This window comes from Bolinopsis microptera, chromosome 13, assembly GCF_026151205.1.
Source record: "Bolinopsis microptera isolate Bmic1 chromosome 13, MBARI_Bmic_1.0, whole genome shotgun sequence".
Taxonomy (NCBI): Eukaryota; Metazoa; Ctenophora; class Tentaculata; order Lobata; family Bolinopsidae; genus Bolinopsis; species Bolinopsis microptera.
The window spans coordinates 12,353,866-12,370,620 of record NC_087084.1 but is presented as its reverse complement, the minus strand read 5'-3'; the positions used below and the strand labels follow the sequence as shown (position 1 = coordinate 12,370,620).

The following is a 16,755-nucleotide window of genomic DNA, read 5'->3' as shown; positions in this document are numbered from 1 at the left end:
TCACAAACTGTTAATATAATCTATCGCAATGTATCTTTTTTCGCTTTTTTTTCCTTCTAGCAACCTGTATTTAATTAAATTATTAAACCAAAACTGAAACACAGCTTAAATAGTTTGAAAACATTTTATAAAACCAGCATAACAAATAAACCGATTTAATAAACCTATCACAAAACATTAAAACCTATAACTCTCCCTCTTTTCTCCGCTTATAATCAAACATCCTAAAGTCCACATCAAAATGATTTTCAATAAACTCGCGCTGAATCTCACTCAACTTCCTTATCTGCTCCCATACCTCCAACATCTCAGTTGACTTCCTAGTCGAGCTATTTGCTCTATTTAAAAACACTCCTCTGTCATTCCAAAGTCCCAGTTTATCCACTAAGAACCATAGCTCCAGCGGTTCCTCCTCTAGTTTTATAATGTAGTTAAAGGAGTGGTGGCAGAAGTCGCAGAACTCGTGGCCAGGCATCCAGTGGCCGTCCCAGTCGTTGCGTGATTGTCGTTTTCTGGGAGATAATTGGAGATTATTTAGAAGGGGCTCTGAGTATCATTCAATATAAATGACCTTGAAAATTTGTAATTTAACAGTGGTGTGTTACACGCCGTTCAATACTCATTGAAACTATAAAATCATCGACAAATTAAAATTAACAAAAACCGTCAAATTTGATGATGTCCCTGCGGCTAACTACATATTGAATTAATGGTGAGTACTTAGTAGAGGTTTTAACTTACTTTTTTATATGATCGATCATCTCTGATAATTTAGGGTAGGGCGGATCTAAATAAGGATTATCTGCTGACTTGTTAAACTCGCCTCCTGGCTTCCCGTCTTTTAGCTTGAAATATTATATTGGTTTAAGGTTGTAATCAGAAATAGAGTATAAACTGTCATTTAATATTGAGCTGAAAACCTTTCACCGAAATTTTCGAATCTGAGAAGGAATAGTAAGTAAATGGTAAGTAAGTAAATAATTATAAGTAAATGGTAAGTATAAATGGTAAGTAAATAAAGGCTCCCCAACAACAACAGCACTAACCCACTGAAAGTACTTGATAAACTCCGCCTTGAACTCGGAGATGCGAGAGTGGTTAGTAACGGACCGTGTTCTGGCCTCCATCATGGCACTTTGTATCCAGATACCCTGCTGGTTAACCATCTCCTGGTCCCGACCTGAGCTCTTTATGTGGCTCACCTGAGGGAGAGGGAGGGTGAGAAGAGGGGTGGGGGAGGGGTGGGGTGGGGGCGGGAGGGAGGGATGGGTGGTGTAAAAAGCTAAAAAGAGGGGCAGGGTTGGGGGAGGGAGGGGTAAGAAGAGGGGTGGGGACCGGAGGTGTAGTCAGGGGTAAGAAGAGGGGTGGGAGAGGTTTAGGGAGGGGTAAGGAGAGGGGCGGGGAGGGGTAAGAAGAGGGGAGGGGTAAGAAGAGGGGGTGGAGGGGTGTAGGGAGGGGTAAGAAGAGGGGTGGGGGAAGTTTAAGGAGGGTAAGAAGAAGGGTGGGGTGGGAGTTGGAGGGGTAAGAAGAGGGGTGGGGGAGGTGGAAATTTGGGTAACACATTGCAACTATATGGACTCAAAATTAAACATAACGCGTTGTACGTCATGACACGTGATCATTATAAACCTACCAATCTAGAGTAGGGGTGCCGGATAACAGAGAATCTAACATTATCCTCGTTCTCATCTTTGTACAACTGCCTCCCCTCTGATGTTTTTCTTAGTTTTTTTACCTACGATTAGTAATTAAGTTATCAGAGTTTTTGTCATTTTAAAAGTCGTTTTGAATCTTTGTTTAAGTCTTACAACTGAATTTCAAACTATTAAAATGGCTAAATAGAAGGTAATCAATGTCTTCCATTTCAGGATTGAATGTCCAAACTAAGTACACCTGGTTGCAAAACACCTTCATAAGCGTTACCATGGTTACTTTCACTGTCACGTGTTACTTCCACTGTCATTTGTTGTCTTATGTGTCAAGTTTGTCGTATTGTCGGTCTTACGTCTAAAAAACATTTTATTAGTCGTTACAAACAAGCTGTAAGATATTAGGTAAACATGTCATTATAAATAGTGGTTTGTGACAAATAATTAATTAATTAATAAACTAATTAATTAATTAATTAACAAATAATAAACGCACATTGGTAAGCTGCCTGCTCTTCAGAAGATCCAGGTAATACTCCTCGGGGGGTTCCTTTACCAACTTGGTTATAAAGTAATTCCTCCACGTGGTACTGCCTGACTTGAATACTGGACACCACGACATTCCTAGTTCACTGAAATACCAACATTTATATCACGTGGTACGTCATATGAATGGCGTCATAAATACGTCATATACCTGATTTGAACACATTCCCAGTTCACTGAAATACCACCATTCATACAACGTGGTGTTTTTATCTTTACAGTGCGACAGTACGATGGAATATAAAACGATATATTAAAGCGTACGTCACATGAATGACGTCATAAATACGTCATATACGATATACATGTCGTGATGACGTTACAGCAGCTGCTCACGTCACAACTCACACCATGTTATAACTTGTATAACACTTATAATATGGTCTCTGTGAGCTGAAATCCTTTATTCCTAGAGTAACTGTACTAATTACAGCTGTAGCTGTGAAGTAGCTGTGAAGTACACGATAAATGTTTGATCATAACCCTGTATTACGACTACTTCTAATTAGTAATTAGTCTAGAAAGTCCAAACTACCTTATTTGGTACATGTTGTATCTCCTTTGGAAGCCCTGTCTGCCTCGTTCAATGTTTGGTTCCCGGCATAAGTTTCTTATTTTCTCCATTCTCTCCTGTATTCTCTTCTCTATAGCCTGTGAAAGTACAGAGATAAATGACTGACTTTAATCGAAGTGCAGACAAAAGACTTCTTATTTAACTAGTTAATTAGAAGCTTCCCAACCCTCTCTTTATATGATTACTGTGTGTCTGTGATTATCTAAATTGTTGTTAATATTTTGCTGATCAACTCTCATCACACATCTTTTCTTATTTTTAGACAACAATAGTATTACTACTATTTTATAATACGCACGACTTTATCTTGATCTAGTTTATCATTATTTTATCTATTTATTTAAACATTCTTCACTCTGCAGCTCAAAACCCCAGGAATCTTAAAAAATACTTTAAAAATACCTCCGATAAAATACCTCAGATCCCAACCCAACTAACCTTGTAATTGTAGCGGTAGTAGTTATCCAGGAAGTTAAGATTGTGCAGGTCCACGTTCTTGACCCTCGTCAGATTGTACGTGGCGTCCAGATCCGCCGAGTCTAGCCCCGTTTCTTTTATCTGATCACTAATAGGGTATACGTCTTTGTTTGATTCCGCGCCATTCTCAATAATTACATCTTTATCATCTGGATAGTTATGACTTATATCGTTATCTTCTGAATCGTTAGGGATCGGATCATCATTTGTATTGTCCCAGTTATTTTCCCAGTCATTGTTTATCGGCTCATCATTATTTCTTTCCAGTATTGTTTCTTGACCAAGCCTATCTGGACCTGTTCCAACGCCCTGTTCATTTTTTTCAATAGAATTTTCATCTTCTATAACGTCGGATAATACTTGATTAGGTTTTTGTGATGGGGTGGAATCCTCAATAGGCTCGATGATTATCTCATTCTTATGATCAGACTGAGGAAGATTATGCACTTCTCTTAATAACTTTAAAGTATCATCACGTGACTGATCCCCGTGATTTATCTCAGGAACATTATTACCCGAATATATAGAGTTGTTTATATCATTTTCCTCATGATGTTTATTTCCAACAAGCTCATCATTTTCGTCATGCTGATAGTTTTTAACAATATCTGGTGCATTATTTCGAGCAGTCACATCTTTGTTTATCTGATTAACCCTTTTAAGATTTGTCTCCAGCTCTTCGAGCTCCTTATCTAAAATTCCATCATTATTAATTTCTGATTCTGATTCTGAGTTTTTAAGGGGAATTTGAAGCTCAGGTTGATGAAAGTTTTTGGTATCGACAGAGATCTTATCCAGATGCCCACCGAAACTAATCTCTGTGTAGTCCTCTAAAGAGTCTTCTTCTGTGGAATATTTTCCTATAATTTCTAATGTGTGTTCCTGTCGGTCTGAATCGTCTGCGAATGAGAGGTAGTAGTAACCTGGTAAATATAGAGTTTTTACTTAATAATTAGATTACAGTAATGTTGAGAATATAATATGCATTTCAATTTTAGACCTATTAGTAAGTAGATCTACTTACTAATAGGTCTAAAATTCCCATTTTAAATTATCAGTTATATCTATTAATCTATATAACTAATAATTTAAAATGGGAATTTGATATCGTCAATTTAGCCATATTGCTGAGCATTATAAGAATGCCTGATTATGATTATCTTGATGCCGAAATATTCCAAATATTTAGGGTAAAATGCTGTGACCCTTGAATCTCGATATCGAGGGAGTAGACGAAACACACTAGCTCTCATAAGTTTACCTGATAAGTTAAAGAATACAATTATCATAACAACCGCTAGCGAGATCTTGGTCGCATCTCGCCGCTTCATCTGAATTAAAGTGAAAAATTAATAAAAAATTAACATAATCATACACGACAAATGTACATTAATTAATAAATCTATCTATAAATAGATACGAAGGCGATACACAAATGAGAACAAAAAGAGTTACTAACTTATTCAATTATAAATAGCAACTGTATAGGATAAGATAATACAATCAATATTGTGATTTTGATTTCAGCCTGGATAAAAGCCTGATAACATCAATCTTATATTATATATGAAAAACATGGCCAGCAAAACCTAACAAGCGGCTAGAAGTAGAACTTGTATAACTGTGTATGTAGAATGTAGATGAAACTACAATGAGCAACCATATGTTATATCGAGCAGCATTATAACATGGTCATGAGTCAGCGAGCCGATAGGGGGGTTTCCAATGGTGAAAAATGGTGAAAAATGGTGACTGATTTTTATGGTGAATTGAGTATCCAAATTATAAAATTTCGCCATTTTACACCATTTTTGAGGAGTTTATTTGCCTCATCAAAATATGTTGGTCGAGGGAAATGATGGTGCTATCTTGGAGATGGCCAATATTCGGGCAGATCGTGGACCATATGAAATTGTGGGCCCACGTTTGATAATTAACTATTAACCGATAATTAAATATATTTAAAAAACACGATATAACATACTATACATGCGTTAATTAGGGGATGTTTTGAATTACTATTAACCATAATACTGAATCCATTCCAAGGGAATACATCCTGATATTAATTAATTCTAAAACAATATTTGATTATTACGTAACTCAGATTTTCAGGATATAAAGAAACAATTTAACATGACGTGTTAAATCGGTCACCATTTTTCATCAAAACTAGTAATTTTTGGTGAACATGGCAAGTAAGGTACATCAAACCTGGTAACTTTTAGCAAAAGCAGTAAGAAACGTACATCAAACCTGGTAACTTTTAGTGAACTTGGCGAGTAAGGTGCATCGAAACTGACCACCCCCCCCCCCCCCCCTAATAAGCATAGACGGAAGCGGGGGTGTAGGAATGATTTTCTTCATGAGGGGGCCAAAATCTTAGAGTTTTACAAATTTAGCACACGCTTTGGCCACAGCCTAAATTTCAAAAACAGCAAAACGTTCAGTGTCAATCATGCCTGTAAAAGGTTTATGGCAAGATGGCCTAAGCGAAGGCTGCATATTGTCCAGATTCGTTTGGCAGATGGATACTAATAGCGAATTTGTTTCAAGGAATTAATTCTAGCAATGAGGAATGTAAATTTGGGCGACTATCGTGCAGTTAGACTATAACAGTTAGATGTAGAATAGGTCAAATGAGGCCAAAAAAGTTGGCCCCTTTTCGCCCCTTGCCGAGATTTTATGGGGGGGCGGTCGCCCCCCCCCTCTTCCTACACCCCTAAACAGATGGGCCACAGACTCCGGGGGATTCAGTCAGTGCAATACACATGGTGGCCCTGTATTATTTGTATATAATAGTACATGATACCTACAGGTTGTTGTTTTAATTTACTAGCCACCAGCTGTGTTCAAGACATGTCTACTTGTCGTTAAGAAGTGAGAACAGCTGTTTTGCACTTAAGCCGCTAATTAACTTAATATAAAGGACTAGTTTACAAGAGTGTACTAGGAGGTGTGAGTTCAGGTTTCACTAAAGTTCATTCAAATAACAAGTTATCGCACAAATGGGACGATCAGCATTAATGGTTTTTCTTTTAAAGAGCTACGATTTATTAAATAGACTAGAAAATCAAGTCTTAAGTCTGAAGAACCACTAGCTCAATTTGAATGTTTGTGATCATGATTGTGTGATGCAGATAACTTTTTGGCGCACAAGGAGTCAAGAAAGACAAAAAGCGAGATTATAAAGTAAAAGCCTAAAAATCGTAGGGAATGGAGAAGTAACCGGACACGACGAAGCAACTGTAGCACGTACATGTAACATTACCCCAACACGTAACATGACACCAATAATGATACGCTTAGTGCTGCACTGTGTGCAGTTAGAGCTGTGTACAGTTAATGCCGTCATTACTACACTCGGTAGCTGCTATCTGCTACTGAGTGTACCTTTTTACTACAATTTTTACTGTACACAGTACAGTTAGTGCAGTCATCACTCAGCTACATCTCAGTAGCAGCTATCTGCACTATTTACAGTTAGTGCTGCACTGTGTACAGTTAGTGCTGCACTATTTACAGTTAGTGATGTACTGTTTATACAGTACAATTGGTGACGTCATACTCAGCTACACTCTGCAGGGCACTGGTGCACCTTTTAAAAGCAGCACGTGTCACGTTACAATTATCATGCGGTATTTTCCCTGTCACATTTGGAATACAACTTAAAAGGTAAAAGCTCGTGACGAACGCAAACTACGACATGCAACTTGCCGACAGGCTGTGCAAAACAACTGAATAATAAAGACTGAACACTATGACGGGACAAACAACAAACATTTCTAAGCCGCGCACGTGCACGTGCCCCGCGCACGTGTCCCGTTATTTCTAAAGATTCTGCACATGCAATGTCTAGAGTAAAAGAACACGTGCAGATGTAGACTACGAACACGAGGTACATTAAGCAGGGAGCCAACAATATTTTCTATCTATTCACATTACATTCACTGACACAAATGAAATAATCAGCATTTCATAGATAAAACTGGATTTTCAGAGTGATCTCAAAACGGTACAAAACACGGTACAAAACACGGTACAAACACGGTACAAGAACACTGCCACTACAGTATACACACTCAGTTTAGTACTCCATACACAGCCTATAGTCTATACTTATAAGCTTATATAACCGTGTATAAACCCTTCTGTGCCCACCGAAATGAATAGTTCTGTGAGATCCTATACGTCATGTACTTGGGATGTACTTATTGTACAGCGTACATTGTATGTTATATGAACTAACGTTCACAGTTCTGTTGCGTTATAATCATACCATTTGCTGACCACTTGTTCGGTGAGAGCCCTACGATAGGACGATCAGTCCTAATTTAGATACCTTACAAGACATATTTATAACGTACGAAATGTGCCGGTTTTCCGAAAATTTCGCCATATTTTCGGACCGCCAAAATTTCGGTCGTCGTAATAGAATCCGTCGCATTATCTTTTAGCTTATTTCAATGACTGTGCCTTCACTGCTTTATTTTGTTTCTAAAAAGTAATATCAAGTAAAATAAATAAATAAATTCTGGCATCTTGGGACAAATTATCACCACACCAATGACGAATTGAATGTCAAGCAATACAGTTTAAATTTGCATTAAAATACATGTATGTGCTAACATGAAAGTCTTACAGTCTTAATACAGACTAAGTTTGAACATGATTTTACCGAATTTCAGAAATTTCCTTACTGCTTACTGTCACAAAAAATGATGAAAAATACCCTTATTTTCTGTGACGTCCGAAATTTGACGGTTTTTGTTCAATTTCGCCATATTTTCGGACCGCCAAAATTTCGGTCGTCGCAAATTGGTCCGCCACAAAAAAGTCTTGTAAGGTAACATGAATCAGCTTGTGAAGTTAACAGATTTTGTTTGTAAGGCTATAATACCTAATATTTAAAACTAAAATATTCATAAAGACAAGATATGAATGTGTACTATCAGAAATATAAGGTTAAGTCTAGAAAGAGAGACCGAACGGCGAACCGAAAATTTCATTAAATTGCCCGGGCGAAACTTCAGGACTCAGAGACGATCAAGTTACACTTATTACCAATCAATTACTCGCGAATTATCGATTAGAAATTATGTTTACAAACGGCTGTACTGAAATGGCCACCTCACAGAATACAAGGGAATGTATACTCATCTGTGAACGGTGCCAGCTACTGTAAAGCTGATAAGGACCCGTTGTCCAATGTCCAATGATGATTATATGATAAAATGAATGTATTATGCAAAACAAATAAATTACGAATGTATTCTTACATACATATCGAATCATTTCAGTTTAGCATAATTATGAAGCATGTTTATAATGGTGTGTATACTGTACACGGTATTGTACGCTTGTATGTTTTATGTACGCAGCATATAAAGCAGTTCTAATAGACAGAACAAGTAAAATCGGCAAGCGATAAGAACATATGATAGAGGTTGATAGGTAATCATTGTAACACTCATCTAAAGATTTAACAGCAAGTCAATAAGTTAATACTTCTAATAATAATAACTTAATAAGTAGATAACCTGCAAGTCAGGGTGTAAAAGAAGGTAACTTCTCGACCAAACTAAATATTATGTATACATAATATTTTGAAATACCATACATAATAACCAGCACATACCCCTAAACAATTACCAAACGAGCAAAGTTACAACTTACACTTACCCACACGGAATGACCATGCACAAATCACAGAACAGAGATAGCGGGCACCTTGATAAAACAAAGCTCACGGCACTTCTGAAAGCTACCCTTGCTTCCGGCACCCAAGGTTTATTTGATCAAGCGGTTGTAGCGAGGAATGAGGTTCCTAGTTCGTAGAGACGGATGAAATCACCCATGTAAAATATACTATTACCGGTGGGCGGTGGCCGGTGTACCGTGTATGATCTAAATTCTTACTAAATTTATATCCTAGTTTTCCGTTTGGTAGCCTTCTTCGTTTATGCTTGCTGGAAATTGTTTTTGCCAATTATTTGGGTAATTTTACAGTTATGACATGAGCTCATCGGGATTTGCTTTATTATTTGCTCAAATGAGAATGGCGAATAAGTTGGTTGATATTTCCTCTGATATGATCCGAATCGATTCCTTCATACGTATATGTCATATCTTCAGTATAAACTTATAAATAACTCGCAGAAAACTATACAATATTTACTGACAGACCCAGCCAAAACTTTATTAGGTTACCAACTCGACAAGCTTCAAACTTAACAAGTAAAGGATGTGGTAATAAACCAACTGCGAGTACAAAATTAAAGCACTGCCACTCAAAGAAAATGTGTCACTTTAGCACAATACATATAATTGTAATAATTGCATGCTCGATAAGACTCTAAAACACTACACAGGTGCAGCACACGATAACAAATTTGACAAAACACAATACCAAACACGCAGTGTGCTTGCCAGGCAGATATAAATATTTACAAGCATAAATGTGAACGTTACCACACACAGAGAGATTGTGCTATGCTGCATGGACTATTAGTGTGTTGATCTGATTTTACCTTATTTGGTAAAAGTAGGATGGGTGGTCATTATACCATATTAGGTTTTAAGGTTGTGATATGATTTTATCATAGCATATTTATTATTTGGTAAAAGCGGGATGTAGTGTTCATATTTCTGTCTCATTAAGTATGGAAATAATCAAAAAAGGATATTGATAAGTGATTCATCGGATCGATCGTATATTTCAAAATCGTATCGAACCTAATATAACCAGATCACCATTGTAAAGAACATTTTTCTTTGTCTCAATACAAACTAGTGAATATTTAACTGATAATCTGACGATGTTGTGTAAGGGCCAAGGGGGCATTTATAAATTACGTCCACCAATTTGGTCGATTTCAAAGTAGTTATAATTAAGATATAATTTTTTCTATTCTCTTGGCCAGAATATTCCCGATGTTTAATTAATGAATAGACAAATGGTGCCTCGGAGAACTAATCAGATATTCATATCTAGAAGGGTCATTTGAATGATCTAAATAAATGAACTAAATAAATGAAAACATAAGAACGATCGAAAATAATATTCAGCCTAGAGCAGCACAATTACTGTAGCTATGTACACCGTAAGTATGTACAGTTAACTATGTATTAAATCGCACGTCCAACGAAACCAAACAAGACCACGGAATATGAGCTGTATGTACTAGAACGATCGATAGATGCGCGCTGCGTGGCAATTATTTGCATACGCACGTGCGAGTCAAATGCTATGTACACCGCGCGTGTTGAGTATACGTGACTGCAACGCTGCCCCACAGTGTTACTAAGTGATTTGTTATTTTAAGTAGTACGACGTGTGGTGACCAATTAAATTAAGTTTAGTGACCGTTTCGATCAATTCGAAATAATACATGTGAAATGTATGAGGACCACTGAGAGCCTGAGCAAAGAGGCGTAAACAAAACTATCGAACTTGTTGTTGAGCAATTGTTGTTGCTGCGATTATGACTAACTGCAGCACTCTTTCGCGGTCCCCTTATTAACCGATTAGAGCCCACTGCCCAGCTACTCTATTATTGTTCTCATACACAAACAATTGTGTATGAGAACAATTGTAGCTGCAGGTACCGCTAACCGCACTATAAGGTACACTGATCACTGTGTACACTGTACACTGCACGCCATTTCACACATATCTCTGAAATGTACACTAGGTGCAGGATAACGTGTTGATAAAAACTTCAGACAATGGGCATGAACAGCTAACTCTGCACGGCCCTCAGTAACACACCCGGTCCCTCATGAGGATTGTCATTTGTTAAGCCAAAATTATTCACATGTACAATAACATGAGATTTGGGAGTTATTGTGACGATGCTCGCTAGTAATTAATAATATGGGCTGTTGAGAAATGTTCCTTATTTTACGGGGCCCTTCGTTACGCCACTAGCCAACAGTGAGCTGATTTCACCATTTTGTTATCATTGATGATTGAATATCTGCAGAAGAAGTTGGTGAAACCCACTTTTCTCTCTAATTTCCGGTCTCTATAATTTCCGTAGAGTTCTCTAAATCTGCGTTTGGTCATATCCACCATGACGTCATAGTGGATTTGACCAAACGTTGGTTAACATGACCCACTTAATATAAGCCCAATGGTAGAATATGTTGAATTATACCCACTCGTCCAATATAAGTTAAGAATGAACACTATGACGTCAGCTGTTGGTTACAGGTACTTTGTTACTGTCAGCCGCTTTCTTTATCCTCTAATCTTTATTTTCACCAAGTTTGTGCGTAATGTCTGGAGTGGTTAACTGCACAACTCCTTCCATTACACCAATTATCGGTCTTATTACTCCAACTAGAGTCATCAGACAAGAATGTGACATATCTATAAAGGAGTAAAGGGCTGCCTTCCCCTTCTCAGTTATTGGATATATTCAAGGGAGAACCAGGAACCGTAAAACTGTTTATTTGACTGACCGGCTTGTTATATTGGAGTCAAACCAGATCGCTTGAGTCTATAAGTCAGCTGAGGCAATGCATCTTCCTGGTGGTTAGTCTTCGTACGATAGAAAAGATATTTTCTGCAATATTTGATGTTCACCACTACCTTAAGCTATTCTACTGAATATGATACTATTCGATCACAATAAGATTTATATTATTTGATTGTCATGATTTGATGCTATTGTCACCTACGTAATACTTTGCGATTCGTTCAGCTTTAACAGGGCCATCACACCATGTGACCACCCCATCAGAGAGGATCAGATCTCACTCATCACTGTTAATACAGTATTTCTGATCATCTACCGTTATTGAGTGCGCAAAAAACTATGTACAGTTACAATCCTGATCGGTAAATATAACGTCGAATGCACAAAGGCCGGACTGTGCACCACACGTCATGATACTCCTTTATAATAATTATTAGCGCTGTTTGCCTGTTAAATAGGCACATTGTTCGTTGTTCTCAGTGCACAACGGTCACACTATAATACTATACAAATAGCTTAGTATACTTTTATTGTGTGAGGTGTGTGTTAAAGTTGTCATTCTCTGTTTAACTTGCGTTTAAGCTACCTTTGCTATGCTCCCTATTTTAACTTTACATTTCAAAGGGTATTGATCAGTGACCATACTGCGGAAGCGGAAATTTTATAAATATACGTATTATTTCCTTCCATCATTCACATAATAATTTGCAGAATGGTCTTACTATTTTGTATGAAGCTTTACATTATCAAGATGTCCAGATCATAAAATGGTTTTCAGCTGTTTTTCATTCCTCGATTCGTGCCTTTACTTGAATTCAAGTCAGCATTTCTTTAATCAGCCACGAAATATAATCTATACTTACAAACTTGGCTGCGTGGAAGGAGCTCTATTCATTTCTCAGATCTACCCAAGTTACAACACTTCCAAGCCGGTGTTGCTTAATATCACTACGCTCACCACCTGTACATACTATTACACGTGTAATACTACATACCCACCTGGAAATATTATCTTAACTTATAATCTACCCATTATTATAGCATGTGCTACCCATTATAGCACGTGCTTTATGATACTACATACCATAACTGCGCTCTATTGCCTATAGAGCTATAGCAATATAGCATAACATATGTTTTATATTAGCTGGGACTCGGACGATGTTACAGTCATACATACTGCTTATAAATACGTAGTACTTATAGCTTTATACTTTTATAGTGAATAATATTAAGTTGTTGCTTGGTTCCCCATAAAAGTTTTCAACTGAAGGTGTGTTTCACTTGTTTGAATTAAATAAATACGTAGATAGATTTTAAGATTGGTCGTCCAGCCACAACATCTATATTATTATTTAAAGAATTCTATTTGCACGACCGCCCACGTGCAAATCAGATGAGAAATAGAAGTTGCATAGTAACCATGGTAACGAGGGTTGTTACACGCACGTGCACGTGCAAAGATTTGCGGGCGACATTTTGATCGGTTTTGTGGTAATTACGTTGTGTTCAGTGCGAGCTACATTTTAATTGGCTGTATCTTCGGTTGTGACGGATATTTGTTGATGCTATGAAAACTGACTACCAACGAATACTATTAGCTTCCTCCCTGTGACCACGGGCTTTCTAGTCTCTATATAATTATAATGTAGACTGAATTGTTTAATATAATACACAGAGCCGTATTCGTCCACATTAGTCTATCAATAAAAGTGTTTGAGTTAAAACTTCTTCGAAAGAAAAAGTTAGAAAGGTCCGTTCACATACTATATAATATAACCTATAGATACTGTTCACGCTGTATGTTGGGAATGTTCTTTGAAGGCTGCCCAGGAATTTCTTTGCAACTGTTTCACAATTGTATTTCAATTAGCAACATTGCTTCGCCCTCCTTTTAGATTAACGTTGTAGAAATTAGAGAAAATAACCAAATATCACACCTGATTGTAATTTATAATTACGATTGTTTTGCATCAATTTTTATTTTCCGTTGGTCTCGACATTACTTCAGCAGTTCATCTTCGTGTAAGTCTCGGAGAAGAGAGCCGGGAGTCTCGGAGAAGAGAGCCGTGAGACGATAAATCTAAGAAAATGGAAAGAAAATGCCCAAATCCCCGCTTTCACGATCAGTTTATCTCATTATAACTAAGTGCTCACTTTTTATAGTAGAATATGGACTAAAAATTGAGGAAAGATAAAGATTAGGTACGACCCATCAACTGCTAGTCTCTTCCATGAACCCATGATTTTACTGTCACGTGTCATGTCACGTGGTACTTAAATTTAGAGCTGTAATTGTGTTGATACACAGCACACTACAACAGTGACCTCACTAATTATCTGGAAGTACTTTAAGTGCTTTATGTTGTAGTCTGAAGTTCTGCCCTGGTTCTAATGTGTTGCTTGCTTTATACACTGTGTTGTATACTCGTTTAGCAGACCTGATAGAAGTTGTAACTCGTTGTATTTGTTTTAGTGTGATAATATAATTTGATCTTTTACAGATAAGCTTGACAAATTCTTAAACTTACAACAGAAAATGTTTGAAACTTTTCACTTACATACGAGATTTCTTCACGATTTTTTTCTCACTCTTCGCAGTGAATATTTGAAAACATCATGCAATATGCACGGGACAGTACGATTCCCAAGAAACTTGTTAGTTTCACTTGTTAAATTAATGATCACATAATGTAATCACATATTGTTTGACATTGTGCACGCGCTGTAGTCACAACCTTGCTGCTCACTAGTCCCCAGCTGTGTCTAATTAGAACAAATATAATTAATTATTCAACAAAGCATAATACAATGATTCATTATGTATTAATTATATAATTGGAATAATTAAAACGTAAACTATAATATATAGGCATATGACCACGCTGCAGGAATATCTGATATGATTTAACTTTAAATATCGACTCACTAACATCTCCATTCTCCACATATGCTAAATAATTCTAACTTGATAATCATAATTACATCTATTATTCAATATTCACACAGCTGGCTGCAACTAGTTCCTCCTCAGTTGTGAGAGCTGACATGGTTATAATGCCATAATGATACGCAGTTATAATGTCATTATGTGAGTAAGGACAGATCATGAATGTATGCTCTAGCTGATCATTATGAGCTGGTTGACCATTTGGCATTTCCTTTGTGCTCCGATAGCTTTGTTAAATTGTTTGCCAAATTTCCTGCACTGTTTTTTCTATTAGTATTTAGTATGTATGATCTCCAGCTTTCCATAAAATGATATCCACTGATTGTTATCAGAAAAAGTATCATCCTACATTTGATCCTGTCTCTCATTACACTTATAATGGCAGGTCACTGACTGGTCACTGACTGGTCACTGTCTGATCACTGACTGGTCACTGACTGGTCACTGACTAGTCACTGACCGGTCACTGACTGGTCAAAAACTGGTCACTGACTGGTCACAAACTGGTCACTGACTGGTCAAAAACTGGTCACTGACTGGTCACTGCAACTGCTCACTGACTGGTCACTGACTGGTCACTGACTGGTCACTGCAACTGCTCACTGACTGGTCACCCGACTGGTCACGTGTTGAGATGTATCCTCCACAACACAATTGAAGTGTAAACTGATTATTAACTATCAAGTCTTAAGTATTTCAATATTTAGTTAAACATTGTGCTCAAATTTAACTTTGAATTATTGATATCATCGTTCCCCACTAATAGTTCAAAACATGTATCTAGACTCATCCTAGGGATGTAGGATATTTGATCTTGTCTCTTATCCTACAGTGTAGTGCCACTGGCTCACCAGAATAGTGTATCCTCCACAACACAGAATATTAACTTATTTTCAAGTCTTAAGTATTTCAATATGTATAGTGCAATATATTACCAGCAGGTCCTAAATTTAACGTTACTTACCAATAATTAGCTATATTTACTAATGTATGCCCAATACCCTTAATACACATACCCTTGATGGTGATGATGGATATGTCATTATTCTTAATTTAATTTATAGTTGGTGTGACTAGACAGCTTTAAATTCTCAATATTCACATCGTTATATATTCGGTTACATCCTTAGCTACAAATAAATATAATCAAAATCTAAAGCTTAAGAATAATTGAAAAGAATACAAGGTATCAGATCTCTCTCTGATCCGGAAAAACGTATCACAAATTACCCGATAAGTAAATAAACGTAAGTAAGTTCCCCAGGAATCAGGATAACATATAAACCACACTACCATAGAAGTGACGTTATTTTGTTGACAAGTTAATTTTAGGTATGTCATAACCTGGTTCACTGCCCTCTAGGAATGTAGACAAGTAGAAAGGCATTCCCTACATTCTACAATTATAGTGCGTAACCTATCATGTTATAATTCTTGTAGCCCTCTTTAGTTCCCCCACACACTGGATGGTCGGCTATAAGTATATGCCATTTTATTGTGCTCAATGTATTCCTCGCTGCTCTTTGTTACAAATGTTGCGAATTTGCGCTCACAGTGCATTAGTATACTCATCATTTATACTAACTTAGTAGTTAGTCTTACTCTAGTAATTTCGATGCGCCAACTCGGTTACCCCAGAAATGTTGGTTAATGGAGATTTTATAACAATAGAAATACAGGCGAAACACAGATAATATTGAATATATGTTTCATTCCGGAACAAGTACCGGTTTTAATAGAGTAGTCATAGAGAACAGAGTATATAAAGTTCAGATTTAGTGGATCGTATATATTGGTCTTGTAACGATGTTGTGCTGTTGCACCATGGTTTTAATAACAAGTGCACCTAAACTACACAGAGTCCTAGTTGTTATAATTACATACAAGCTTCGGCTGGTGATACACACCCTCTGGCTTGTAGGAACTAGGACTAACCCCCCTACAGCTAGTATACTAGTATAGTGCCTCGGCTTAGGGTTACTAGAAAGGAGATAAGCACCTCAGGCCATCCCAACGTTCGGGAGAGACCTGCCCTTGTATCTTGTGTTGTTGTACCTAAACTACACACAGTCCTAG

At 37.2% G+C, this 16,755-nt stretch overlaps 1 protein-coding gene across 1 annotated transcript; it reads right to left on the bottom strand.

Moving 5' to 3' along the window:
• Nucleotides 1–105: 105 nt before the first annotated feature.
• On the bottom strand, nucleotides 106–15,722 carry LOC134824795 (uncharacterized). Its single transcript, XM_063836770.1, has 9 exons — nucleotides 15,696–15,722; nucleotides 4,508–4,577; nucleotides 3,208–4,169; nucleotides 2,731–2,846; nucleotides 2,146–2,281; nucleotides 1,634–1,735; nucleotides 1,047–1,202; nucleotides 742–845; nucleotides 106–512 (listed from the first exon to the last, which is right to left on the bottom strand). Exons 1-9 carry the CDS (start codon nucleotides 15,720–15,722, stop codon nucleotides 185–187), a joined length of 2,001 nt encoding a protein of 666 aa, XP_063692840.1. The 3' UTR covers nucleotides 106–184.
• Between the last annotated feature and the right edge of the window lie 1,033 nt (nucleotides 15,723–16,755).